Below are 27,105 nucleotides of genomic sequence, written 5' to 3'. Positions count from 1 at the left end.
CTGTGTAATATCATTTATAATAAATGGTAAATATAGGAAAGTATTTCCTTGAGTTCTGTGAGCCTCTATAGCAAACTAACTGAACCCAAGGAAGGGCCGTGGGATCCCCAATTAACAATCACTTGGTCAAAAGCACAGGACAACTTGGGACTTGTGATTGACACTGGAAATGGAAGGCAGTATTAACCGACTGAGCCCCACCCTGTGGAATCTGATACGATCTCCAGATAGATCGTGGCAGATGGTCGTGGGAGTTTAGCTTGGGCTAGAGCATTTGACTGTAGATAGTGGCAGAATAGAATTGATTTGGAGGACCCCCAAATGGTGTCCCTTACCTTAACTCCCTTACCTTAACTCGAGCGTTTTTTTCTACTGACTTCACATCTTTAGCTTAACTCTTTCAACCAATTGCCAGTCAGAAAAATCTTTGCATCCACCTGTGACTCATAAGCCTTCCACTTCATGTCCTGCTTTTTCAGGCTGGAACAATGTATATTTTACATGTTTTGATTTATGACTTTGCATGTAAGTTCTTTCCCTAAGTTTTAGGGAGACAGAGGTTACCTTGGGCACACTCTCTCAGGATCTTCTGAGGCTTTTCCCCAGGTCATCATCACTCACAGTGGCTCAGAATAAACCTCTTTAAGTATTTTACAGTGTTCAGCTTTTTCATCAGATGCAAACTTGACATACTAAATACGCTGAAGAAAATTGAGAAAACTGAAGAAGTAGAAAGGTAACTTTCTGATTTTTTTCTGCCCTTCTCCCCTGAGAGCTGTCCACAAAAGAATTCTCAGACCTACCACTTCTGAAAGAAGGTAACAAGCGCCTTATTCCATAGGAGCCCTGACCAATGCCCAGAGCGGAAAAATTATCACATGGGGAGGCTACTAGAATCTGAACAAACAAACCTTGCTAAGTCCTCCTCCTCAGTTTATTTCCATTACATCATATTTTTAAATGATCTCATCATGCTTTTAAGGTTTGCATGCCTCATGAAACTTCTATTAAGTAAATTTGCTATACTTTTCTGTTGTTAATCTGTCTTTTGTTGGAAGTTACCAGCCATGAACATTTTGATGAGCAAGGAAAAAAAGTCTTACTTTCCTCCCCCTCCTGTACCACTAATTGTAAACTTTGCAAAGTTTTGATACTGTCTATCATCTTACGGTGTGACCCATCTTATTCACAGGGAAGTCATAACAAACCTCATGTGGTCTATGCAGTCCGTTTCTAGGGGGTTTTACTTAAAGTTTCTATACTCCTAGATTCTTAGGCTTAGCATCATTACAGAGGGATAAAATGTGTGTCTGAACTGTGTCAGTTCATTATATCAGGGATGTAAGGTGTGTCTGAACCGTATCCGCACATTTTATCAGGGATAGAATGTGTGTGTGAACTGTATCAGTTCATTACATCAGGGATGAAAGTGTCTGTGAACTGTATCCATACATTATATCAGGGAGATAAGGTGTGTCTGAACTGTATCCATACATTATATCAGGGATAGAATGTGTGTGTGAACTGTATCCCTACATTATGTCAGGGATCAGCCATCTATTGAACTATTAAGACCCTTGGGATATATTTGTTTGCAAAATAGGTGCCTGTCCTCATGAAGCTGCCCATGTAGCCCAGAGGCAGTGAATAATAATAAACAGAATAAGTTAACTATGTAGTCTGTGAATGTCAAATGGTAGAGAGAGAAAGAGAAAAGTAGAGTAGATTGAGGGACAGAAAGAATTGCTGAAACTGTGGTCATATTGGTTGCTTTTTAGAACGTCATCGATAGTCTGGATCTCTTTGGAAGGATAACATTGGAGCGGTCTTGAGGAGATAAAGAATTTAGCCCTGAAGATAGTGTTGGGGTGGGAGGGATCCCACGTGGAGAAAAACAAAAAAAACCCAAAAAACTGGTAGGACAGCCCTGAGGTGAGAGTGTACACGGCTTATTCAAAGAGTGACAAGAAGCCAGGATGACTGGAGCAGTGAGGGAAACAGTGGTACGCGCAGACATCTATGTCTGGTAATGGGGAGAGGAGCATGGAAAAGGTCCCCTTATAGCTTACTGTAAAAATTTTAGATTTTACTCCCAATAAACGGTGAGCTACAATGGGGTTTTAATCACCAAAGTGGCACAATCTGATGTTTCTTCAACTGCTGCTTTAGAAATAACCCTTAGAGGATTTAGGTGAAGCAGGAACATACCGTAGAAATGGCTGGAACCTAGGTGTATTCTGAAGGTAGAGCCAACAGGATTCGTTTACTAGTTGGATATCAGTTTCCAGGGAAAGAGAAGCACCAGGGGCAACTCTAAGGGCTTAGATGGAGCAACTGAAATTGGGGACCTCCTACCAGTGAGACTAAGGAAAGACACAGCTGCCGGAAGTTTAGGGTGGGAAGAAAGAGGCACAGATCCGTTCAGTTTGGTGAATGCCAAGTTTGTTTTGAACTGAAATCATTAATACGTAGATATTATATAGATACATGGTTATAGCTTAGAACCCCAATGAGCTTAACAGAGAAAAGGTACAGAAAAAAAGAAGAGGACCAGTAACTGAGCTAGGATCCCTCCAGTTTAAGAAGTGAGCCTGGGGAAATGACACAAGGAGAAAAAAACTTAAAAGGAAAAACAAAACAGTGGGTTAGGAAACTCAGTCACAGTTTGGTGGACTTGAAGACAGATGAAAATGCAACAAAACAAAACACACATCTTCAGTTGAGGGAATAGACAGTGATATCAAAACAAGGAAAAAAACAGACAAACAAAACTGTGTGATGGCCCTAGTACAATAAGGCCTGAAAGGTTTGATTTATCCACATAAAGATCATTGAAATGAGAGGTAAATATCCTGAATAGAGAGGACAGTGGAGGAACTGAGGAGACTAAGAACAGGCAAAGTTTTTGGAGAATGTGACTATAAAGGAGACAGAGATGTCACTGCAGATCTGGGAAAAATAAATTCATCAAGTTGTATTGGGAAAACTGTTGTTCATCTGGAAAATGGAACATTTGCCCAAGGTCACATACCATACCACGAATATGTTTTAGGTGAGTTAAAAACTAAAAGGTGAAGAAAGGAAAAATAAACTATGAGCTTTTACAAGATAAGATAGGATAATATTTTCTTAAGTTATGAACACATTGCTTAAGACACAAAAGGAACTAATATAAACTAAAATATTGGTAATTCAATTTACAAACAAACAATTTAAACACTTGGATAGGTCACAAACTAGCAGATGTGTAACAAAACTGAAAACAAAATATCGAGCACATGTATAAAAAAATTCTTATGTGTCTATAACAAAAGGCCAAAATTTGATAGCAAATGGGAAAAATACTCAAATAGATACAAATGTATATGTCTCAACTTATTGAAGATACCATTCAACAGAATTTCAAAGTTATTTTTGAAATTAAAAATTATTTTGAAATTCAAAAGAATTAAAATCATGAACTCAGAAAATTGGGCAACAGTGTTCATGGCTCCATTATTTACAATAGCCAAAAGGTTGCGTCCATCAATAGACAAATACAGAAGCAAAATGTGATCTATACAAACAATGTGATACTATTCCACCTTCAAAAGGAATGAAACTCTGGCATTTTCTGCCACATGAATGAACCTTGAAAATGTTATGTGAAGTGAAATGAGCATAAAGGCAAACATTGTATGATTCCATTCCTATGAGATACCCTGTTGGAGGCCGAAAGAGTGAGGATCATCATCGGCTCAGGATACCACCGGAGGCTGAGTAAGCCGCAAAACTGCTTCTCATAAATGCAGAATGTTGGCAAACAGACAAACTGCGTTTGCTGCACAGGTTATGCTGAGGGCAGTCACGCCCCAGGCACAAGTGTTTGTTATTAGGTACGTCGGAAAGTCTGATGGCAATAATGTGAACCTGTGATCCATCACGTGGCTGACCAGTCGTGACGTCCTCCTCCCTGCTCTTTCTACTCAATAAATGCGGAGGGTTGTAGACGCTCGGGTGGCTGCCCTTGCTCACTGGAAGCTGGAATCTCTCTTCTTCCCTTTAAGCTGAGCCTTTCCTTCAGACGGTTTTCTTTTTGTCTGTTACCATTTCTACGTTCATTTCTGCTTTCAGTCCTGTAATGACGGTCTCAAGCGGTAACAGTAACTGCTGTAGTGACGGTCTCAAGCAGTAATAGTACAAGTTTGTCACAAGTGGTGCCTGAGCAGGGACATCCAGGGACGAGCAGAGACCTGAAGGGACCTGAAGAGGCCTGGGGGACAAATAGAGATAAGTAGGGATAAAGAGATAAAGATAATGGGTAGGAAGAGACAGGAACTAGCAGGGACCATGGGGACAGATAAGGATAATGACTAGCAGAGACTAGCAGAAACTTGCAGGGACAGACAGGGTCCTATAGGGACTTGAACGAGGAAGGTCGGCTGGAACTTTTCTGTTTCTAAAACCCACCAGATGAATGAGAAACCCCATTACAAGTCTGCCAGCAGCAACATAAGGCCAGTGCTCTAACAAGGTACTGGTCAGTGCCCCAGAGGTATGAAGAACGGGAAGTTCTTGAATCGGGGCAACATGGGGAAGAATTTATTTTTTTCCTTTTGTTTGGAGTTTGGTGTATGCCATCTTATTTCAGGGCCTGAGAATTTTTTGCCCCACTTACAGCACCTATCAAAAGTGGTAGACGAGAGAGGGAGAATGAAAATTGGCTTGTGCCATCTTCTGTGGCTACAGAAAGGCCCACTTTGACTATGGCTTATGAGAATACAAATGTGGGTTGTGAACGTGCAGTGGCACCTGTGAGGTGTGTGGGAAGTTTAGGAGGTTTTCTTAGAACTTGTCAAGATGTGGGAACTGAGCCTCATTGCTTTATAATGTTGACTCGCAACGGCTAATTCTGGTAGTTGACGGATGTAAAAGGAGCCAAGGGTTGAGCCCTGGAGTGGGAAAGTGTTGTAAGTGTAGAAAAATCGGAAGTTTCAGAAGAGAATGCCGACTGACCTCTAGGCAGAAAGTCTCTCAACAGTTCTCACTACAGAAAAAGCACCAGGATGTTGCCCTCGTTGCCATTAGGGAAATCATTGGGCTAATCAGTCCCACTGAAGATTTCATCAAAACGGCACCCCCTGTTGGGAAACAAGCAGGCCTGGACCTGGGCACCTTGAACAAGGGGGCGTCCCCAGGCCAGGCCACGACTCCATTTCAGGGGGCGGTTCCCGAGGTGCCTTGACTCCCCCCTCAAACACCTTAGAAGCACAGGATTGATCACCCAAAGAATGAGTTAAGTTAGAGAAAACAAACTTGACACTGGCATTTGGGGACCTTTGCCGACAGGATAGATGGGATTAATTTTAGGCAAAAGTCATGTGAACTCCCAGGGCATTCCTGAAGTCCCAGGAGTTCTTGCTCCGGGTTATGGAGAAATTCGGGTAGTGGTAATGTCACAAGATCTCTGGGTTTTGAACCAGGAGAATATATTACACAACTGTTGCTTATTCCCTGTAAATCGTGCCCTTCTCTACGTAAGAAGTGAGGTGCTCAGGGATTTAGAAGCACACGTAGGAGAAAGATTTGTCTATCACAACCCACAGCGTCTAATAGACCCGCCTGTGTAAGTGCCAATTGAAGGTTTCAGGACGGCTTTTTTGCTGTACTGTTGCATGAGAAGGATGTCGCAATTTGTTTTCTGTGCCTTCTGTTAATCAGAAAAAGCTTGTCTTTCATTTATCAACATAGTTTTACCCCCCAGCAATTCTGCAAAGAGGCAGAAGCTGAGTTGCACCTCGTGGAGCGGATGCTTCAGCAACGGTGTTGCCTCCCAGCTGCAGCCACAGAAACCTTTGTTTCTGTAGATTTACTAACGTGGGGATGAGGGTGTGCCTGTGGCTTTACAGGAGATGAACAAACCGTGTGGGTGCCCTGGGGACTGAGGACTGACCGGAGTCACGCTGACATCAACTCCCATGATACAGGGGACAGATCTTATTCAATTGAAAAAACGGAAAAGGTTGGAGGCCAAAAGAGGGTCGTGATCAAGTCAGTAACTCGGTATACCCCGGAGGCTGAGTAAGCAGCAAAACTGCTTCTCATAAAGGCAGAATGTTGGCAAACTGACAAACCGCGATTGCCACACAGGTTATGCTGAGGGCAGTCACGCCTCAGGCCACAAGTGTTATTACTACATCTGAAAGTCTGACAGCAATAATGTGAAGCTGTGATCAATCACACAGCTGACCAGTGGTGACGGCATCCTCCCTGCTATTGCTACTCCATAGAGGCCTGAGAGGCTGGGGCGGCTGCCCTTGCTCACTCAAAGCTGGGATCTCTCTTCCCTCAAGCTAGCCTTTCCTTGGAAGTCTTTTTTTTTTTTCTCCTTTTACCATTTCTACATTCATTTCTTCAGTCCTGTAATGCTGGTCTCAAGCGGTAACAGTAACTGCTGTAGTGATGGTCTCAAGCAGTAATAGTACAAGTCTGTCACAAGTGGTGCCTGAGCAGGGACATCCAGGGAGAAGCAGAGGCCTGGAGGGAAAAAGATAAGTAGGGATAGAGACAGATAGAGTATGCATAGGGAAAGGCAGGAAACTAGCCAGGGACCATGGGGGACAGATAGGGGATAAGACCAGCAGAGACTAGTAGAAACTTGCAGGGACAGACAGGGTCCTACAGGGACTTGAACGAGGAAGGTCGGCTGGAACAGAAAACTAAAACCCACCAGACGAACGAGAAACCCCATTACAAGTCTGCCAGCAGCAACATAAGGCCAGTGCTCTAACAAGGTACTGGTCGGTGCCCCAACAAGGTACTGGTCAGTGCCCCAGAGGTATGAAGAATGTGGGAGGTTTTTGAATCAGGGTAACGTGGGGAATTTTTCCCCTTTTGTTTGGAATTTGGTGCATACCATCTCTTTATTTCAGGGCCTGAGAACTTTTTGCTCCAGTCACGGCACCTATCAAAAGTGGTAGACGAGAGAGGGAGAATGAAAATTGGCTTGTACCATCTTCTGTGGCTACAGAAAGGCTCACTTTGACTATGGCTTATGAGAATACAAATGTGGGTTGTGAACGTGCACTGGCACCTGTGAGGTGTGCGGGAAGTTTAAGAGGTTTTCTTAGAACTTGTCAAGATGTGGGAACTGAGCCTCATTGCTTTACAGTGTTGACTCGGGCAATGGCTAATTTTGGTAGTTGACGGATCTGAAAGGAGCCAAGGGTTGAGCCCTGGAGTGGGAAAATGTTAAGTGTAGAAAAATCGAACGTTTCAGAAGAGAATGCCGACAGACCTCTGGGCCGAAGGAATCTCACAACAGTTCTCGCTACAGAAAAAGCGCCAGGATGTTGCCCTTGTTGCCATGAGGGAAATCATTGGGCTAATCAGTCCCACTCAAAATTTCATCAAAATGGCACCCCCTGTTGGAAACAGGCCTGGACCTGGGCACCTGGAACAAGGGGGCGTCCCCAGGCCAGGCCATAGCTCCGTTTTGTTAGGGGGGGGGGTCTCTGGAGGTGCCTTGACTCCCCCTCAAACACCTGGAAGCACAGGATTAGGTCCCCCAAAGAACGGGTTATGTTTAGAGGAAACAAACTTGATTGACACGGGCATTTGGGGACCTTTTGCCAACAGGAACAGGGGATTAATTTTAGGCAAAAGTCATCTGAACTTGCGGGGGCATTCCTGAAGTCCCAGGAGTTCTTGCTCCGGGTTATGGAAAAATTCAGGTAGTGGTGGTAGGCCAGGGATTTAAAAGCACGACTAGGAGAAAGATTTATTACAACCCATAGCGTCTAATAGACCCGCCTGTGTAAGCGCGAATTGAAGGTTTCCAGGACGGCTTATCTGCTGTACTGTTGCGTGAGAAGAATAAGCCTCCATTTGTTTTGTTTTCTCTGCCTTCTGTTCATCAGAAAAAGCTTCTTTCATTATCAATAGAAAGTTTTACCCCCAGCAATTCTGCAGAGACAGAAGGCTGAGTTGCAGCTCGTGGAGCGGATGCTTCATCCAGGGTGTTGCCTCCCGGCTGCAGCCACAGAAACCTTTGGTTCTGTAGATTTACTACTAACATGGGGACAGGCTGCCTGTGTCTTTACAGGAGACGAACAAACCATGTGGGTGTCCTCGCGCCCGAGGACTGACCGGAGTCACGCTGACATCAACCCCCGTAACACAGGGACAGATGTTGTTCAATTCAAAAAAACGGAAAGTTTGGAGGCTGAAAAGAGGGTTGTGATCAACTCAGTTATACCCTTGGAGGCTGAGTAAGCAGCAAAACTGCTTCTCACAAATGCAGAATGTTGGCAAACGGACAAACTGCAGTTGCTGTGCAGAGGTTATGCTGAGGGCAGTCACGCCCCAGGCGCCAGTGTTTGTTATTAGGTACGTCTGAAAGTCTGATGGCAATGATGTGAACCTGTGATCAATCACGTGGCTGACCAGTCGTGACGGCCACCTCCCTGCTATTGCTACTCAATAAATAGAGGCCTGAGAACCTCAGGTGGCTGCCCTTGTCCACTCGAAGCTGGGAGCTCTCTTCTTCCCCAAGCTGACCTTGCCTTAGAAGTTCTATTTTTTTTTCTCACCATTTCTATGTTCATCCCTTGTTCAGTCCTATAATGACAGTCTGGAGCAGTAACAGTAACTGCTGTAGTGATAGTCTCGAGTAGTAGTTGGACAAGTTTGCTACAGTACCTAGAATAGGAAAATCCATAGAAACAAAATAGAATTAGATGTTGCCAGAGACTGAGAAAAGGAGAAAGTCAATGTTTAAATTGGGTACAGAGGATTTGTTTGGGATGAGGAGAAAGTTCTGGAGATGGATAGTGTGGTGATGGTTGTCAACCTAAAGGAAAAAACTGAGGCAAAAGCAACATAAGTAGGGTTTTTTGGGCCAAGATTGAGAAATGCAATCTGAGAGACAGATTCTAGTAGCCCTAAACAAATGCTCCAACTAATAGCAGTTATAATGGGGCATTTAAGGGAGGAAGGGAAGTTCTAAAGCTGACATGAGCTATTGATCAGCTAGACCTTGTTCTTTGTATCCTCAAATTCCAGGAACATGAAGATAACTGGTAAAGGTCATATTGTACAACTTGTAAATATTTTAGGCAATTTATCAGCTAGTCTGGAAACTTACAGGGGGGTAAAAGTATAAAATTCCTTTAAAAACAACCCCAGGCATGTGTGTTTGAGCCGGGCTGGGTAGGGAAGTTATTGAATTTTCATGCTCGTGTGTCTGAGCCTAAATCGTTTTGCAAACCTTATTCGTCAGACTGCTCAGAATCATTTTTCTTAGTTTCAAATATTTTCTAAGGTCAACTCTTTGCGGGGGGGAAGCTAAGGCAGGTCATGTAAACATTAATTTAACAGTGGTTTTCTCAGATTGGACCTCAATCGTAAAAGTGGAAGACAAAATTTTCTAAAGTATCAAATTTTAAAAATTTTCAACCGAACATACTAGGATTGAACCATCTCTTGCTATAGAAAATATTATCTTAGAGTATAGTATGTAGCCATTTGTTGGGGGGAAAAATGGTAAGTGGTAGGTCAACCAGTTAAATAGTATCCTTATGTATTTGTGGTATTCATCAGCTTTTTAAAGGTGTAATTTGTTTTTTCACTGAAAGTATTATACTCATGCAATCATGTGTGTAGCCTTTTAAGAAGCCCCAGATTGCATAAGCTTCAGTCTCAGAAAACCTGAATTCCAACTGCCACTAATTTTTAAACACCAGTGAGGTAAAAATGAATTACATGAAAGAGCCAAGATCATGCAGGTGTAGATCGCAGCACAGCAAGACTGCAGGGTCTAGGATTTTTCCCACCAGGAATCGGTGTGGGCCCTTCATTGAGAAGACTGGAATGAGAAAAGGTCTTGATACTCGGAAGTAACTCAGATCAGCTTCTCTTATTTTACTAATCTCAGTGTATATATTTTTAAATGCTTGCAATGCTGAAAGCTTTCTTACGTGTATTACAAGTCACAAGAAAGGATGATTACATATTACTTGAGAATGGGGAATGGCCCAAAATGCAAGACTACTAAATACTTTCTTAGAAATGTTGGATTTCCATTTCAAGAGAAATGCCTCAAAGTTGGAAGTGTTGAAAAAGAAACTTTCAAAACAATGTCATGAAGTAAAAGCAACTGCTTGCAACTTTTATTTGGGTGTTTAATTTGTAAATTGAGAGGTTATGTTTTTAAGGTTGAAGAAGTTTTGTCACATTTGCATGAACAGTGTAAATTGCAGGCTAGAGACAATTGCAGCTGCCTGCAACATAACTTTATCTGGGTGTTTAATTTGTAAATTGAGAGGTTACATTTTTCTTAAGGTGAAGGAGTTTGTCACATTTACATGAACTATGTAATTGTAGGCTAGAGACAAGGACCCCAGAGACATACTGATGTCAATTACCTCCTGAATGGGAGTACTAGCCATCACCATGATGCAAGCTCTCCTGTGTAAGGCACTGGATCTCTATCTTAGCAGCCTGCATATGTTAGCTGCTGTAAACTTTGCATTAGTATTAGGCATTTGCAGATTCAGGCTGGTCTGTTTCTAAATCTTCAAAGTATTCACCTATCACTGTATTCTAAAATCTTACAATAGTTAGGGACTGACCCTTATCTTTCTGCCAACAAGACATATAATTCCGTGCCTAATCCACTGTACCTTGTTTGAATTCAGACACTCCCTGCCTGCACTCTTCTGTTTCAGGTCAGAAAACAAGTTTGAAATGCAGAAGATAGAATACCTCCAGTTTAGAAAGTCTGATGTATGCCTCTTAGTTCCCCACACTTACTACATAAAAGGAAATAGTGAACAACTGTGTTTACTACCTTAGTTCTGTAAAGTTTTTCTCTAAATATTCAGATCATTGTGTTTGGAGAAGATACTGTGTAAGGTAAGTTTGCAGTCTTGATGCTGATCAATCGCAGGATGCTTTTTAAATAGATTCTGGACTTACTAGAAAGTTGGTTCAAACCAGAAATACTGGAGAATGCTGAAGCTGATAGGTCTGACTTTGAACTGTAGATATTTGTGGATGGTGTTACTCATATCTTAAATAATTCGATCTCGTTTCTTCTGTTACAGACTCAGTTACCTTTTGTGTGTACATCAGAACGTAGCAGGTTACTTGGGAATTTTATACAGATTTGTAATGATTCCAACAAAGTTTATTGCAACACATATTCACCTATACAATTTCAACAATCTCTATAAAGAGCTTATCTAATTTGTACTATGCCACCTTAGGTACCTCATAAATATCTCAAAATGGTTTAGGAAGACCCTCCCTATCCTGCTCCAAGAAACCATTGCACCATACTTTCTTAATATTTAGAAATTCCCAGAGGCTGATAGAACAGAGTGTGAGTGCTTGCCAGACATCCAGAAGCTTAATGATGAAGATAGGATTATAAACCCAGCTTTCTGATTAAAAACTGTGTTTAATGTTCACAGTGCTACATAACAAATGCCAAGAATAAAGTTCCAAGGGTAGGAATAGACAGAGGGAGAACTCGGTCCGACTTCTCTAGAGACCGAGAGTGATCATGCCCTTGGTCTGCTTCAAGACAATCTCTCGGCCTTAAAACTTCTCTGCCGTTCTAAAGATTCCCCAAATGATCCTAATTTAGAAATTTTTTTCCACAACTAGAAGTGACACTTCATGTGAAGATATTTCTGGGGAGGCAAACATAATGAATCTCATTATATAGAGAATTTAATGTCTTACAGTCAGGGTCACCATTAGCCCTGTTTTCTCAAGATGCTCTATTTTTATGCCTGTTCTAATCTCTTGTCTAGCTTAGCCTTTCAGCACTCAAACATTCTGAGTTAGATGGTCACCAAGAATTGTTGCCAATCTTTGATGCAGAGCAAGAGTCTGACAAGAGTGACAACATTAAAAATGAGAAGAAAATTAGCTACCTGCTCTTGGATCTGCTGTTGAAGAGAAACATATGGACAGCAGAAGGTGAGATTCCCAAAGTTGTCACTGCTATTACTATCTTAAGGCTCACCTGGCGCTCACTGGTTTAGTTCCCACTTCTACCAGAATTTACACATGCACCAGGGTGGGAACTAACTTGACCCATGACGGTGTTCCCACATCCACAAGGAGAATTGTTGGAACTTAGGTCATTCCTGCTCATCACACTTGGATTCGTGCTTATTTGAAGAACTACAATTAGATAAACTCACTGGCATGATCTTAAAGTACAAATTCATTATGGTTGACCTCATAAACCAATAGTTGCATAATTTGTAATGTCTCAACCAAAGATTTTAAATGCATAAATAGCATTTTAAACATTCAAGTAAAATTGTACACATCACATACCTGGATGGAAAATATTTTTCAAAAATTCGGCATACAGAATGATAAATGTCTTAAATATTTCAAAACTTTTTGGCCTAAACATCAAAGTTACAATTATAATTAACCTTGAGGGCAAAATAGCTGCACCTAAATAGTACATCAGTACACCAATACTACTAAATGTTAAAAAAAAAAAATCAATGTTCTTGTTCTGTAGAAGACACCAATTTTAACAAATCACCTACATTGATATTTTATGACCTTTTCTATGACAATATACATAATGTTCAATTTTATTACTAATCAAAGAAATCCATATTAACAAGTTTGGATACTAGTGCTAAACACTGGGGCAAGCACAATGCGGCCGTAAGTGTGCTCTGTTATTGTTAAGCATCTAACGATCTGGTGATGGGCTTAAGCATCGTACACCATTCTCCATGAACTATGCCATAATCAACTTCAATATTGTATATTATAAGCGAACTTGGTTTACATTCATGTTTGAGTGTCACATCAATCATGGCAATAGTCTGTAGAGAGACTACGTGGGAAAGGTGCTAAATATTAAGTATATATAACAGGAGTTCACTAAAGCTTGAAATTATGCATAGACATAAATATTACATGTGGGCATGGAGTAACCCAGCTGATTACTTCTTTTCCAAGTATTAAACGTTGCTATATTGGGTAGTTTTTAAAATACAGGGAATGAATCAACACTGACAGTGGAAGATGGTTTTAAAACCTGAGTGGTTACAGAGCCACTCGCATCTCCCCTTTCCCTTTGTGAGGAAAGCTGGGGACATCCCTGGGGTCTCATTAACAAGTTTCAGGGCCAGGAGTATTCATGGTCAGGATTTGGGACACAGCTGCCCTGATCAAGCATATTTTTGGACCCATTTTTCCTCTTGGGCTGTCATATTCCCAGTGGACCAATTTGTGGACAACCAGGTCTGGGTGAACATTTACCTCTCTCCATCATACGAGTTGCTGCTAAATATTTGCCTTTAATTTCCCCAATGGTTTAACATGGTTTAAAAAAATCATAAAACAGCTGGTGGGAAGCTCTGGCATAAAGCTGGTAACATTTCAAGAATGAGAACTGAAATGCATAAGAATATAATGTGGGTTTCATCAGTAAAAATCTGGCTGAGAATTTAATTTTCATCATTTTCCATCCGTCCATTGTGGCCTGGTTGTGGTGGAATGTACCCAGGGGCCCTGGTGTGAGTTTCCTGTCTACCAGCCAGTGGGCTGCAGCTTCCATCATTATTGTCCTTTCTTCACATACCAAAGAAGTCAAAACTGCAGAGGTCTTCAAACCATTCTGAAAGTGCACCTGTGGTCACACATACTACATACATTCATGTGCCTTGATTCTAGGCTCCCTGAAGACAGATGTCTTACATTCTTTCAGGTCCTTTTGGAATATCAAACTTTGGCTTACCCAGTGTGCCTCTCAGGAAACATTTGTGGGATGAATTGATATCTACTTTCTCCTGTTGGAGAACAGCATAGAACAATTATACTGTCACTGTTTGAAGAGAACCAGGTTCCTCTGGGGAAGTTTTCTTAAGCCTCGTTTTCAACTGTAGAATGGTCTAGTATCTTACAAGATTGTTCAGAAATGTAAAACTTATGAATCAGTTATTACTATTTGCAGGTGAATGCATATACAAGTAGACATTTTTCTAATTTGGTATCACACCTAAATTTCTTGGCTCAATTCTAATTTGGGTTAATTCTGGAGGACTTGTTTGGATGAAGGTATTTGGAGCTGTCATTCTCAGAAAGGGATACCTCTAGACCAGTGCTGTCTAATAGAAATCCTAGGGGAGCCACAGAGATAATTCTAAATTTTCTAGTAACCACATCAAAAATGTAAAATAAGTGAAACTAAATCTATATCATCCAAATGTATCTAAAATATTTACCATATAAGATAAAGTTTTAAGGAGCTGTGTTACATATATTTTAACAAGATTTGGAATTCTTAATGTAACTTGTACTGACGGCACATCTCGACTTAGAGCATCATGTCTCGGGCTCCACAGCTTCCTGAGACTCATGGCTGCCACACTGGACAGTGCAGCTCTGTATGATGTAAAGAAGCTATCCACATAAGTGATGTGTTCCTAAACGTGGTAAGATATTAACTGATATGGATATACATGCATAATCTAACTTCATTTGAGAGAGCCCTCTTGGGATAGTCTCGAATATTTAGTTTATTCATAAAATGTTATGCTCCCATTTAACTTAATTGTTAATGAGTCGTATGTTAACCAGTAGTTTTCTGCTGCAAGAAGGAGGAAAGCAAACACGGCTTGACCCTAAACATTTTCTCCCGTGATTTCCTATGGATTCTCGGATGACTTCTCAGAACTCAGCTCTTTTTATTCCACACAGGTTCATTTTCAAACATGCCACCTGATAGAAGTTGAGCACTCGCATTTGACAATGTACAAACGTGTTCAGAATGGTAGAAATTAGGTCAGATCAATGCAGTTATTCAATAGGCAACATATACACTGTTGGTGATATTCAAACGGCTGAGTGTGAGAACTTGAATCTAGTATAAGGAGAGTAGTCTAGGACGGGGCCAATCCTCCCTTCCTCCCACCACCCTCTCCTATTCGATCAGGCTGGTTCCTTATGTGCATCCTCCCCGATGTAAGGTGGTACTCGAAAGTCAGAAGTGAATGTGGTCATGAACAAAAATTGGTTTCATCATGAACTCTAAACAGTAGTCACCAAATCAAGAAAATCATCCTTAACTATGATATGGAAATGTAGCACAATCCTGCTCAGGCAGCTCTCAGGAAATTATGAGCGTCAAGAAGATGACTTTACCTTGGTTGGTTCATGACTGCTTCATAATGTTTTAGGTAAATCAGATACCTTTCCAACCTTACCGATATGTCTCTCTTGTGTACCCTACAGAGCTATGGAGCGGGGCAATTATTCCGTGTATGCCGACTTTATCCTCTTGGGTTTGTTCAGCAACGCCCGTTTCCCCTGGCTTCTCTTTGCCCTCATTCTCCTGGTCTTTGTGATCTCTGTAGCCAGCAACATGGCCATGATCATTCTCATCCACATAGACTCCCGCCTCCACACCCCCATGTACTTCCTGCTCAGCCAGCTCTCCCTCATGGACATCCTGTACATTTCCACCATTGTGCCCAAAATGCTGGTGGACCAGGTGATGAGCCAGAGAGCCATTTCCTTTGCAGGATGCACTGCCCAACACTTCCTCTACTTGACCTTAGCAGGGGCTGAGTTCTTCCTCCTAGGACTCATGTCCTATGATCGCTACATAGCCATCTGCAACCCTCTCCGCTACCCTGTCCTCATGAGCCACAGGATCTGCTGGTTGATTGTGGCGGCAGCCTGGCTGGTAGGCTCTATGGACGGTTTCCTGCTCACCCCCGTCACCATGCAGTTCCCCTTCTGTGCCTCTCGGGAGATCAACCACTTCTTCTGTGAGGTCCCTGCCCTTCTGAAGCTCTCCTGCACGGACACATCAGCCTACGAGACAGCCGTGTATGTCTGCTGTATTATGATGCTCCTCATCCCTTTCTCTGTCATCTCAGCCTCGTCCACAAGAATTCTCATTACTGTTTATAGGATGAGTGAGGCAGAGGGGAGGGGAAAGGCTGTGGCCACCTACTCCTCTCACATGGTGGTTGTCGGCCTCTTCTATGGGGCTGCCATGTACACATATGTGCTGCCTCACTCTTATCACACCCCTGAGCAGGACAAAGCTGTATCTGCCTTCTACACCATCCTCACTCCCATGCTCAACCCGCTCATTTATAGCCTTAGGAACAAGGATGTCACAGGGGCCCTACAGAAGGTGGTGGGGAGGTGTGTGTTCTCAGGAAAGGTAACCACTTTCTAAAGAAACTGCATATGCTGCTAGAAATTTGAAATGAAGGATACAAGACTTTGTCGTTGCCCTTGAATTTAAATATTCTCTGCCTGGAAACAAGTCACCCCCATGCCAGCAACTGTGGACCATGTGAGATTTGGAAAGCTGCCTGGAATTTTAAGGATTTCATTTTTGAAAGGAATGAAGGTTCTGAACAATGAACAGTCTGGGATGGCGTAGGCATAATGGGGTTTAGTAGTCACCCATCAGCTTTTAACAAGGTTGTGCACTCCACTAAAAATCCATGGAGTAGCCTGTTTGTGGTGCCACTCAGTTATGACAAAAGAAACGGTCATCTTCAGCTGCTTCCCTGACTTCTCCAGACTTCTCCCCTTTAGACACTGTCCATTGACCATTATAGAGAATCAACTCGTCAAATACCATATTTCAAACATAGCAGTCAGCATCTTATCCTCAGAGGCTGTGTTCTAAGACTCCCGGGGGAAGCCTGAAACTGTAGTATAGAACCTGATGTCAGTCACAACACACATTTGCGTGTCTTCTACCATAAATGTAATGCGTTTTTTTCTTACCTAAGCACTTACCGCACACAGTGGCTATAAGTTTTGCAGTTTGAGGTGCAACAGCAGAATTGCCACATGTTTTCCTTCTACAGAATTTCAAAGATAGAAGATTTATTCTTACTGTAGATCTTAACCTCAGCATATAACTTTTTCTTGCCAGAACTTCCAGTTAAGAACTTACTGGAATGTGTCTCTATGGGTTGGCTGTGTCCCTACCCAAATATCTTGAATTCTAGCTGCTATAAACCGCATATAGTGCGAGGAGCCTCATGGGAGGTAATTGAATCCTGGGGTTGGGGGAAGGGGGGCTCTTCCATGCTGTTCTCATGATGAATAAGTCTCATAAGATCTGATGGTTTTACTAAGGGTGGTTCCCCTGCACATGCCTCTTGCCTGCCACCATGTAAGACATGCCTTTGCTGCTGCTTCACCTTCCAGCATGGTTGTGAGGCCTCCACAGCCATGTGGAACTGAGCCCATTTAACCTTTTTCTTTATAAATGACCCAGTCTTGGGTATTTTATAGCAGTGTGAAAATGGATTAAGTCTGTTTTTCAGAGACATGAGCAGAGGGCCAATATCTTTAGAAATTTAGAAAGAACACTTAAAAATTCTTAAGGTAACTAGCAGGGTTTTTCCAAATAGATTCACCCTAAATGTCAAGTGGCACTTTGGAATGGAGTGAGAGTGAGCAGGCAGAATTATTTGCAATTAAAACCCTGAGAACCTAAACTCCAAACTTGTGGGAGTCATTCTCAGCTCGTAGCAATGAAATCTATACCTACTAATATAAAAGGATGACTTCTTAAAGGGAAGGAAGAGAAGTGAAAAATGAATAAGAACCTTGAAAAGGAACATTGAGATGCCACAAAATACCTTTTATAGAAATAATGTAGACTTCTATTTTCACAAGATAACTAAATTCAACACTAGACAAAATATTGTGACATGTGAGTTAGAAACTAGTACCAATGCATACATTGTTCACAGGTCTTATTTTTCCTTAGGAAAGTTAATACAAGCCCAACCTAATTGATACAGCAGCACTTCTCAAACACTTTCATGACAACTATAAAAATAGTTTTATGGCACATTGAGGAAAACTGGTTGTTGACAGCAAAATCAACTTCCCTGTGGCTGTAGCCAAATCAGGCACTGAGACCAATCCAGGGTTGTAGAGGATCAATATTGATTGTAACCCATTTGTGGCTCTGTAGAAAGACACATCACACCAAAGGCAAGAGTCTATCCAATCAATCCAATAGCTAGTTGGTGAACTTTATGGATGACATATAAAATTTTTTAGGAAGAATTATTGAATCACATTCTAAAGGCTGAAGAGGTAGTTTTCTGTTCATCTGTAATATTAGGAGGACATAAGGAACAAGATATGTGTCTAATGGATTTGTGATGACTAGAAATGATCATGTGCCCATTAGCTGACTTAAATCATGAAAAGCACTCAATGTTATTACTCCTATGGAAGTTGTTCTGCTCCCCAAAGACCACCTTTTCCCCATTAGAGAAATAAATGTGAGGAAGTTCAATTTTCCTAATGTTTAAATATCTTAACATACTCTTGTGAAAAATTTTTAGAAAACGTATAACTTGTGTTACCCTCATTTTTCTCTACCCATTGCATCCTTTCCCTCATTCTTCTAGTTTCTCATGTCTCCTTTATTCCTACTGAATTCAACATTCTTCTGTACTATGCATAAGACAAATAATTCTGAAGAACACTTAACCTGAGTGACAAATACCACTTTTGTGAAAAGAGAAGGTAGGAGAAAGTAGAAGGAAAATAACTCTTGGGATCCAAACTTGGCCAAAGGGAAAAGTCAAGCTTTGGGAATTGTCATGCAAAAAACTGTTTCATATTGTTCCTGACTGGATAGCTACAGATTCCATACTGTTCCCGAATGGATAGGTACACAGGTAGGTTACATCCCTCCCCAAGGGACCTCCCTCACAATTTGCTCCCAAGGAAGTTCCTTGCCGGCCCAAAGATCTTGACCCTAAAACCATTCTGTTGAATGTTGTGCTGACAATGTAAATGAGTGGCTTATCTTCAGAGGCAGTGGACAGACAGGCCTGGGGGTCATCCCTCCACTTCCCTGAAAGAAATGCGTATTTGATTTTTCCTCTGTGTACCTTTATATACAAATCCAGATTGAGCAGGAGATGAATGCCCAGTTGACTGTCCCTCTAAACCCTCTCCTTTCACATCTAAAGTGCAAATTCAGTGAACACGGATCAAAGCCTTGAATAGAAGGCAACCACTTACTCCACTTACCCACACTCACTTTTTCCTTTTTTTTTTTTTTCCCCTCAAATGCCCACTGTTTCCCTTTTAAATATTGAAGTCTCCCAACCCTCTTTGGAAGAAGCACAAATCTCGGATGCTCCTGTCATTTTGTGTTCCTTTTTCCCAGGTGCCTCCTCAACCTTGGCACCAGAAACCTCTACACTGAGACTTGGCTCCAGTGCTCTTTGGTTCACACTTATATTTACAACTTTAAATATTTCTCCCCAAACAAAATAGGCCAGTGACTTTTGAGAGTTTTTTTAGTTTGTCATAGCTTCTATATTTCTAAAGATTTAAAATATAATTTTCAATTTAGAGCAAGGCTCTTATCCCCATATTACTTCTCAATCTCTGGAGAGATGCCAAGATTCAGTAAGACATTTTCATGATGAAATAGCAAGAAACAATTCCAGTCCTTCACTTGGGAAAACAATGCACCCTCTGCAAGAAAGGATGGGCTGCTTCTAAAATCCATAGTGAACCCAGTCAACCTGGCTTAATTGCTAACCCAGGAATCCTTCCTGGGGGATGTGGGAAATCGATCAGTGAAAAGACTTTCTGACCTAGCCTCACCCCCACACACATGTATTTAAGAAGTCTGACTTTCCACTGCTGCTTTAGAAAGACTTGGACCCAGATTCTTTGAGGTAGGATCTTAGATTTCCCAAATATTGGGATGTTTTCTTTAGTTGTTACTCTGTAACTGTTAGAAGGCCACCTTACTGTGAACTTATCTGCTGATAGCTGAGGCACTGGTCCTTCTCAGGATTAAGAAGCAGAAATGCATGTATTCACTAATCGGCAAGCAGATGACTGAAATAAAGGCATTTAGCATGAAACGTGGGAAGCTAAGGGAAATCGAATAGTTTAGAAGAGTATGAAGAGTTACTGGAGGAAAATGGCGTGTAAGAGCTGACAGCTGGAAGAAAGTTTCAGACTTTCACTGGTAGCATGGGTGCATATTATTGGATAAGCATAGATTGCCCTCTGAATATTTTGTTAAAATTTTAATGTACATTTTAAGTTAAATGACAATTGCTCCCTTTCATATGCATTTAGGTGTGACTGAAGACTTTCTGCATGCTTGGAGGAAAATTTGATTTTTTTCCCTTTTTTTTTCCCCCTAACCTCCTTCCTCTTCTATTTATCCCATAAGGCATCCACATGTGCCTTAAGATAAAATCCTTAAAAATATGCAGGTAGAGTGGGGGATATCTAAAGGCAATATGTAACTAGAACTGGAGATGTAAGGTAAAGGAAAAGAAACTCACATCCTTGGCTACTAGGTTGCTGTGGAGAGACTAAAACTGCCAGATCTTTTGTACAAACCTATTTCAGCATGTAACTTTCTTACCGAAACAATTCACATTTACACCTTATTTCTCAACACTGAGTTCTGGTCTCTCCGCCTTCACTTTCCAGCCGCACTCCACCCCACACACCTCAGCTCTCCATGGGCTCTTCAGCTGTGGTTAGACTGGACTTTCCCCTTTATTTCACTCCAGGTGCCTAATTCCTGCTTTCGAGCCTTTTCTGACATTAATTACACTCTTTGATCATGTCCTTTCAGTCTCGAGTTTTGGAATCAGACCAGTTTCCCTCTCCGGTGTTGCACGGTTTAACTGGACTGACTCCTGTCTTCTGGTTCTTGCAATATACTGTCTTCAAAGCAGTGATCACTTAGATTCTCTTTAAAAGTTTCGTGCTTTAAGATCATTTCAGTCTCTCGAGCCCTTGGGCGAACCTTTTGACATAAGAGGAAAACTGTCAATTCTTTAACACTTTCATTTCCAGTTTTAGTTACCTGCAATCTGCCAGGTTCCTGTTATCTAGCATGTTTAAAGATTTAAAAATTTAAGCTGAGATTTTTCATTTAAATTGCACACCATCTTGAGTATGATCTCTTGTCCTGCAGAGGACATGGATCGTCCTTTTGTCTAGCTTATTCATGCTGTGTGTGCTACCCCGAGTCATTAAGTAGCTGTCTAGGTCATCGACTGTGGCGGGCTTGCAGTGCTTGCATTCAAGTAACTCAGTAATTTTTCTTAATGGCCCCGAAGAGATGGAGCAGTGAAGCTGGCAATTTAGATGTGCCAAAGAGAGGCTATAAGGTGCTTTAAGTAAAAAAGTGAAAGTTCTTGACTTAAACCTCATAAGCTGAGTTTGCCAAGATCTACATTAAGAAAAACTTTCTTTGAAATCACGAAGGAAGAAAACAAGTTTTGCTGTCACACATCAAACTAAGTTACAGCCACAGTATATTGTCTTCGGTGTTGTTTTATTGTCAATCCCTTCCTTACTGTGCCTAATCTATAAATTCAACTTGATCATAGGTATGTATGCATGGGATAGAATATAGTGTATGTATAGGTCTCAGTGCTGTCTGCAGTTCCAGACATCCACGGGGAGGGGGGCGGGTCTTAAACTGTCTCCCACAGATAAGGGGAATCTGTACCTCTGTCCACTACTCAAGCTGATGTGTAGCATCTTCTGGTTTGCTGTGACTTCATGTATGTAAAGCTTCTAAAGTACCCGGCACATGTAAAGCCCTGTTCTTTATGGTTGGGGGAATATCACAACTTCCTGTGTCTCTTCCTCTATCTCTTGGTGATTTTTCACACCATTATCTTCTCTTTACAAGCTTTAATCAAAGCAGAAAGACCCCACTATACTATCCTTGGCCCCCTTTTTCTCATCCAGTGACAAATGACTTAGAGCTATGTGGCACTTTGGCGTGTCACCAACATGTTACCAATCCATTCTGTTACTGAACACTGAGGTCTGGAGAAGTAACTATGCATGTCATCCCCAAAGCGATTTTGACAGCTGAGTTAAAGCACAACGGCATTAGCTGTTACTTGTGGTTAAACACCTCTTAAAATAGTCCCCAACATACTTTCATTTTTAGAAATCCCCACTTTAGACTTAAAATGATTTGCTTTTATGAAGATTTTTGATATGATACATTAATCGATCTTAGCTATATACCCCTTAAGAATATTGTCAGTTGCTATTAATCTTCTTAGCTCTCACAGTACTAGGTGAGAGTCTTGAATACAGAATGTGTTTGCGCTTGAGGCGTTCTGTCTCCAAGGATGGAATGGAAAACCCCTCCCTTGAAAGCTGTGCCAGGTACATTGTGTCAAGTGGAGAAGGTCAGTTCTGGTTGGCAGCTGGATTGCCACAGAAGGGACACTGGCTGATTCTTCTCATAGCTCTAGTCATGCTGAATTCCCGGAAAGGGGTGTCAGAATGAATTGCTCGAAGCTCTTCCTGGTAGACTAACATCGGATCTCTCGGAGATCTCTTCATACCATTTTCAGTGAGTCACCAATGGTGCTTGATTTCTGTGGCTTCTCCCAGAACAACCCCAGGACTGTTGTCCTGAAACATCCTGCTTAGATCACCTGGCACCCTGCAGAGAGATTCTTCTCATTCTCTTTCCCGCTTCTCGCCATGTGGCAGGTAGAATAAATGCCTCTTGGTGAGCTCACTCATCCCTTACCCATCAGCCCCAAGTGTGCAGATAACGGATGCAGAGCTCCCGTGCACGGTGTCCTCCACCTCTGGGCTTGATCTTCCCGCCCTCCCGTTCCTGCCAGATAATTATGCGGCAACACTGGGTGATGTTACAACTGGTCCTGGGGTCAGGGTTTCTGGGTTATGTTCTAACCTGCACTGGGGACAAAGTATTCCCCGCCTTGAACAGCAGAAAGGCCTGAAGCTTCGATCATGGAAATAAAAGCTTTTTTTTTTGTCTTCCTCCTTTTTCAAAAGCGTTGTTTTTTTTTTGTTTGTTTTTTTGTTTTTTGGTTTTTTTTGGAAAGACTAGTTGATGAGGGGAATAGGAAAAATCCTAAGGGTCTTAGAGTGGAGAATGATAATAGTGGAGGAAAGATGACCTGATGGGGAATGGAATCTAGGATCTTGAGTGTGAGAATAAGCCAAACCACACATCATGTTAAATAGCATCAACTCGAATGTTAACATTTAGATGCCTGGAACTGACGTAAACAGAAGTAACTGATAACAATTTTTTTCATAATGCAGATACTTTCTCTGCCTACTTGCAATGCCCAGTATCCTCTGGAACAATATCAGGCTCGCATTTGAACATGTCACATTTGGTTCTCAATACTGGCTTCATTGAAATGGGTGAATTGCTCGTTTGTGCCGAGCAGTGTAGTGTTCCGCTCTTCAGCGGGGCCTGCTCCCTACACACATCCCACCCATACCATGCGCACTCACATATGAACACTCTACACACATGTACACACAACACACAAGCAATCTCTAATCTTTTTTAAACAGTCTTGGTTGTATAAAAATAAGAGAGGTGGCTAAAATCATTTCGCCTATTTTAGCTTTTTTACTCTCCTCTTCTGGGATCTACAATGAGATAAGATCTGGGAGTTGAAAATGGTTTTACTCCTATCATAGCCATTTGAGGCAATAGTTTTGCCTCCCCTTTGAATACCTTGTGAAGTGTAGTCTGATTATTCACATGAAACAAAATGCTTTGATTTGTGTTCTGATCCAAAAGGAATTATTTTAAGTCACTTTCATTTATCTCATTCTTGCGTATTTCAGTTTCTCAAAGTATATTTTTAAAGGATGATTGTAAGCTAACAACACTATAGTAACTCATGTGTAATATCCATAATGCATTTAAGTGAAACAATAGATATGGGTCAAGATAAACTTATTGTCTGCCAGATAAATACTTTTCATTTCCAACAAGCTGTTGCAAAAGCCACTGTAAATGGAATTTTATATTTAAGTAGTCTCTTGACCCATGACTCAAAGCTGTGGCTGTCACAAGAAAATCTTCCACCTATTGGAGAAGGCAAAAGTAGCTGACTTATCAAGCTTGACAGGAGTTAATATTTGATGCTCATGTATTTTTTTTCTCCTCAACCAAGGTGTGATTTTTTTTTTTTTTTTTTTTTTTGAGACGGAGTCTTGCTCTGTCACCCAGGCTGGAGTGCAATGGCACGATCTCAGCTCACTGCAACCTCCGCCTCCCCTGCCTCCCAGGTGCAAGCGATTCTCCTTCCTCAGCCTCCCGAGTAGCTGGGATTTTACAGGCACCTGCCACCAAGCCCGACTAACTTTTGTATTAGTAGAGATGAGCTTTCACCATGTTGGCCAGGCTGATCTCGAAGTCCTGACCTCAGGTGATCTGCCTGCTTCGGCCACCCGAAGTGCTGGGGACTACAGGTGTAAGCCACTGCAACTGATTGTAGTTATTTTTAGAGACATGAAGGATCAGCAAAATGGTAGAGAAATTTGAGGGAAAACCCAACTAGCAGTGGATGCCTAGGATGACATAACAGTAGGGCAGGTTCAGAATGCCACTCTGTCAGAGAAACGCGAGCGTTTTGGCTAAACAATAAGAGAAGATTAAGTCATCGAGTGATATGATGCAGTATCTAGTCATAAAATTTCAGCAGAATTCATTGTCAACCAGAAAGACCACCATGATAAGGAAACCAAAGCCTTGCTCTGAAGCAGTTTGTGGTGGTTCTTCCAGATTTGTGACCCCAAATTAGTCTGTGAGAACAGACACAAGGTGTCGCCGCAATCCATGACGAAAACACGGACTCCCTTTGCAGGGCAAAAGCCTAACCGCAAGACAGTGGCTCCCGACCTCAAATGAGGTCATCTGTACTGCTTTGAGGTTGCAGACTTTCGTAAAGCTGTTGAGTAACAGCAGCCAAAAAAGTCAGTTATTTAGATATTTTCTACCAATTTCATAAGTCACAAGTAGATGTCTGTGTATGATCTTAATACAATCTTAATGGAGATAGAGAGCAATTTACACCCAAACCATGTATTGCAAGGTGAAATGGGAAATAAGGCACAGTAACCACCCTCAGAAAACTTTCAATCTAAAGTGGTAAGATTATAAAATGTATTCAGAAGATAGTTCAAAGTAAAAAGCCGATTCTAAACCAGGTACTGTATGAATTATTACATTTACATCTCACATCCAGCCTGTATAGAACTAGGATGACTTTTCACAGATGATGAAACTGAGTTGAGACTTTCTGTCCAATATCATACAGATCATTAACACTGAAACGGGGATTTCAAATGATCCCTGAAGTAGGCGATCTGTTTTATCACACGCTGCTGACATACTATTCCTGGTGGGTTCTTCCTACATGTCAGGTCATTAAATAAGCTGCCAGATTTCTGCCTTGACAGCCCAAGGAGCTCTCATGGACCATGGGCATGGAGGGTCTTCTCCAGAACTCCACTAACTTCGTCCTCATAGGCCTCATCACCCATCCTGCCTTCCCCGGGCTTCTCTTTGCAATAGTCTTCTCCATCTTTGTGGTGGCGATAACAGCCAACGTGGTCATGATTCTGCTCATCCATGTGGACTCCCGCCTCCACACTCCCATGTACTTCTTGCTCAGCCAGCTCTCCATCATGGATACCATTTACATCTGTATCACAGTCCCCAAGATGCTCCAGGACCTCCTGTCCAAGGACAAGACCATTTCCTTCCTGGGCTGTGCACTTCAGATCTTCCTCTACCTGACCCTGATTGGAGGGGAATTCTTCCTGCTGGGTCTCATGGCCTATGACCGGTACGTGGCTGTGTGCAACCCTCTACGGTACCCTCTCCTCATGAACCGCAGGGTCTGCTTATTCATGGTGCTCGGCTCCTGGGTGGGTGGCTCCTTGGATGGGTTCATGCTGACTCCTGTCACTATGAGTTTCCCCTTCTGTAGCTCCCGAGAGATCAATCACTTTTTCTGTGAGATCCCAGCCGTGCTGAAGTTGTCGTGCATAGACACGTCGCTCTACGAGACCCTGATGTATGCCTGCTGCGTGCTGATGCTGCTGCTCCCTCTGTCCGTCATCTCAGTGTCCTACACGCGCATCCTCCTGACTGTCCACCGGATGAACTCTGCTGAGGGCTGGCGCAAAGCCTTTGCTACGTGTTCCTCCCACGTCATGGTGGTGAGCATTTTCTATGGGGCAGCCTTCTACACCAACGTGCTGCCCCATTCCTACCACACCCCAGAGAAGGATAAAGTAGTGTCTGCTTTCTACACCATCCTCACCCCCATGCTCAACCCACTCATCTACAGCTTGAGGAATAAAGAGGTGGCAGCAGCTCTGAGGAAAGTGCTGGGGAGATGTGGCTCCTCCCAGGGCATCAGGGTGGGGACTGTGATGAGGAAGGACTAGCGGGGACTCGGCCAACATCTGCGGTGCTGCGGCCAATGACGCAGCTATTCCAGAAAATACGGTATTGCTTCTGACGCTCAGGGTGGTGGCTGTGATCAGGGAGGACTAGCGGGGACTCTCAGGGCATCAGGGTGACGACTGTGGCCAGGAAAGACTACCGGGGACTCCCAGGGCATCAGGGTGGCAACTGTGATCAGGGAGGACTAGTGGGGACACTGCAAACATCCGCGGTGCTGCGGCCAATAACGCAGCTATTCCAGAACATACGGTATTGCTTCTGAAGACTGTTCAGTGTCACTTTTAGCTAATGCAAAATTAACAGGCAAAATCATCCTGTTGCAAGGATTACTTGGCAACAAGAGCAAAGCTGGGGAGCATCTCTGCATTAGCAAACTTGTTCAACTGGATTCACCAAGAAACCTTTCCAGAGGGCATTCTCAGGCAGGCAGCCCTAGAAACCATTCCTGGCGAGCCCAGCAGCCCTCTGGAGTGCCCGTGTTAACCTGTGATCATGATCCTTCCTGTCTGTATTGCTGACCATCCTCTGAATGGAAATCGGAGCATTTGCCACCTCCTTGATTTACTTTCAAACATTCAATACAAGTAAAATATTTTCCAGTGCTAAACATGTAGCAGTTTTATTTAGAAAACTTTTAGGAAGGTGATACTATCGTATTTTGGTTCTGTATTCTTACATGTTATGAATGTTCTTATTTCAGAGCTAAGTGATAAAACATTATAAATACTTGCCCTGTCTTGATTCCCATGGAGTCCAGTATATTTCTGGAAATAAATATTGATTCATTGATTGAAAATTGACTCTGC

At 42.2% G+C, this 27,105-nt stretch overlaps 2 protein-coding genes across 2 annotated transcripts; both read left to right on the top strand.

Annotated features, from left to right (window-relative positions):
- The first annotated feature begins 15,262 nt into the window (after nucleotides 1-15,262).
- Nucleotides 15,263-16,216, top strand: LOC117075881 (olfactory receptor 2T27). Its single transcript, XM_033198661.1, has one exon. It carries the CDS (start codon nucleotides 15,263-15,265, stop codon nucleotides 16,214-16,216), a length of 954 nt encoding a protein of 317 aa, XP_033054552.1.
- An 8,995-nt stretch (nucleotides 16,217-25,211) lies between these two features.
- LOC117074943 (olfactory receptor 2T2) lies at nucleotides 25,212-26,755 on the top strand. The gene has a single exon (XM_033196894.1). The coding sequence runs from the start codon at nucleotides 25,306-25,308 to the stop codon at nucleotides 26,278-26,280; it is 975 nt and encodes a 324-aa protein (XP_033052785.1). The 5' UTR covers nucleotides 25,212-25,305; the 3' UTR covers nucleotides 26,281-26,755.
- Nucleotides 26,756-27,105: the final 350 nt, after the last annotated feature.

Source organism: Trachypithecus francoisi, unplaced genomic scaffold, assembly GCF_009764315.1.
Source record: "Trachypithecus francoisi isolate TF-2019V2 unplaced genomic scaffold, Tfra_2.0 Lachesis_group5, whole genome shotgun sequence".
Taxonomy (NCBI): domain Eukaryota; kingdom Metazoa; phylum Chordata; class Mammalia; order Primates; family Cercopithecidae; genus Trachypithecus; species Trachypithecus francoisi.
Note: the sequence above shows the minus strand (reverse complement) of the source record. Positions and strands in the feature narration are given on the sequence as shown.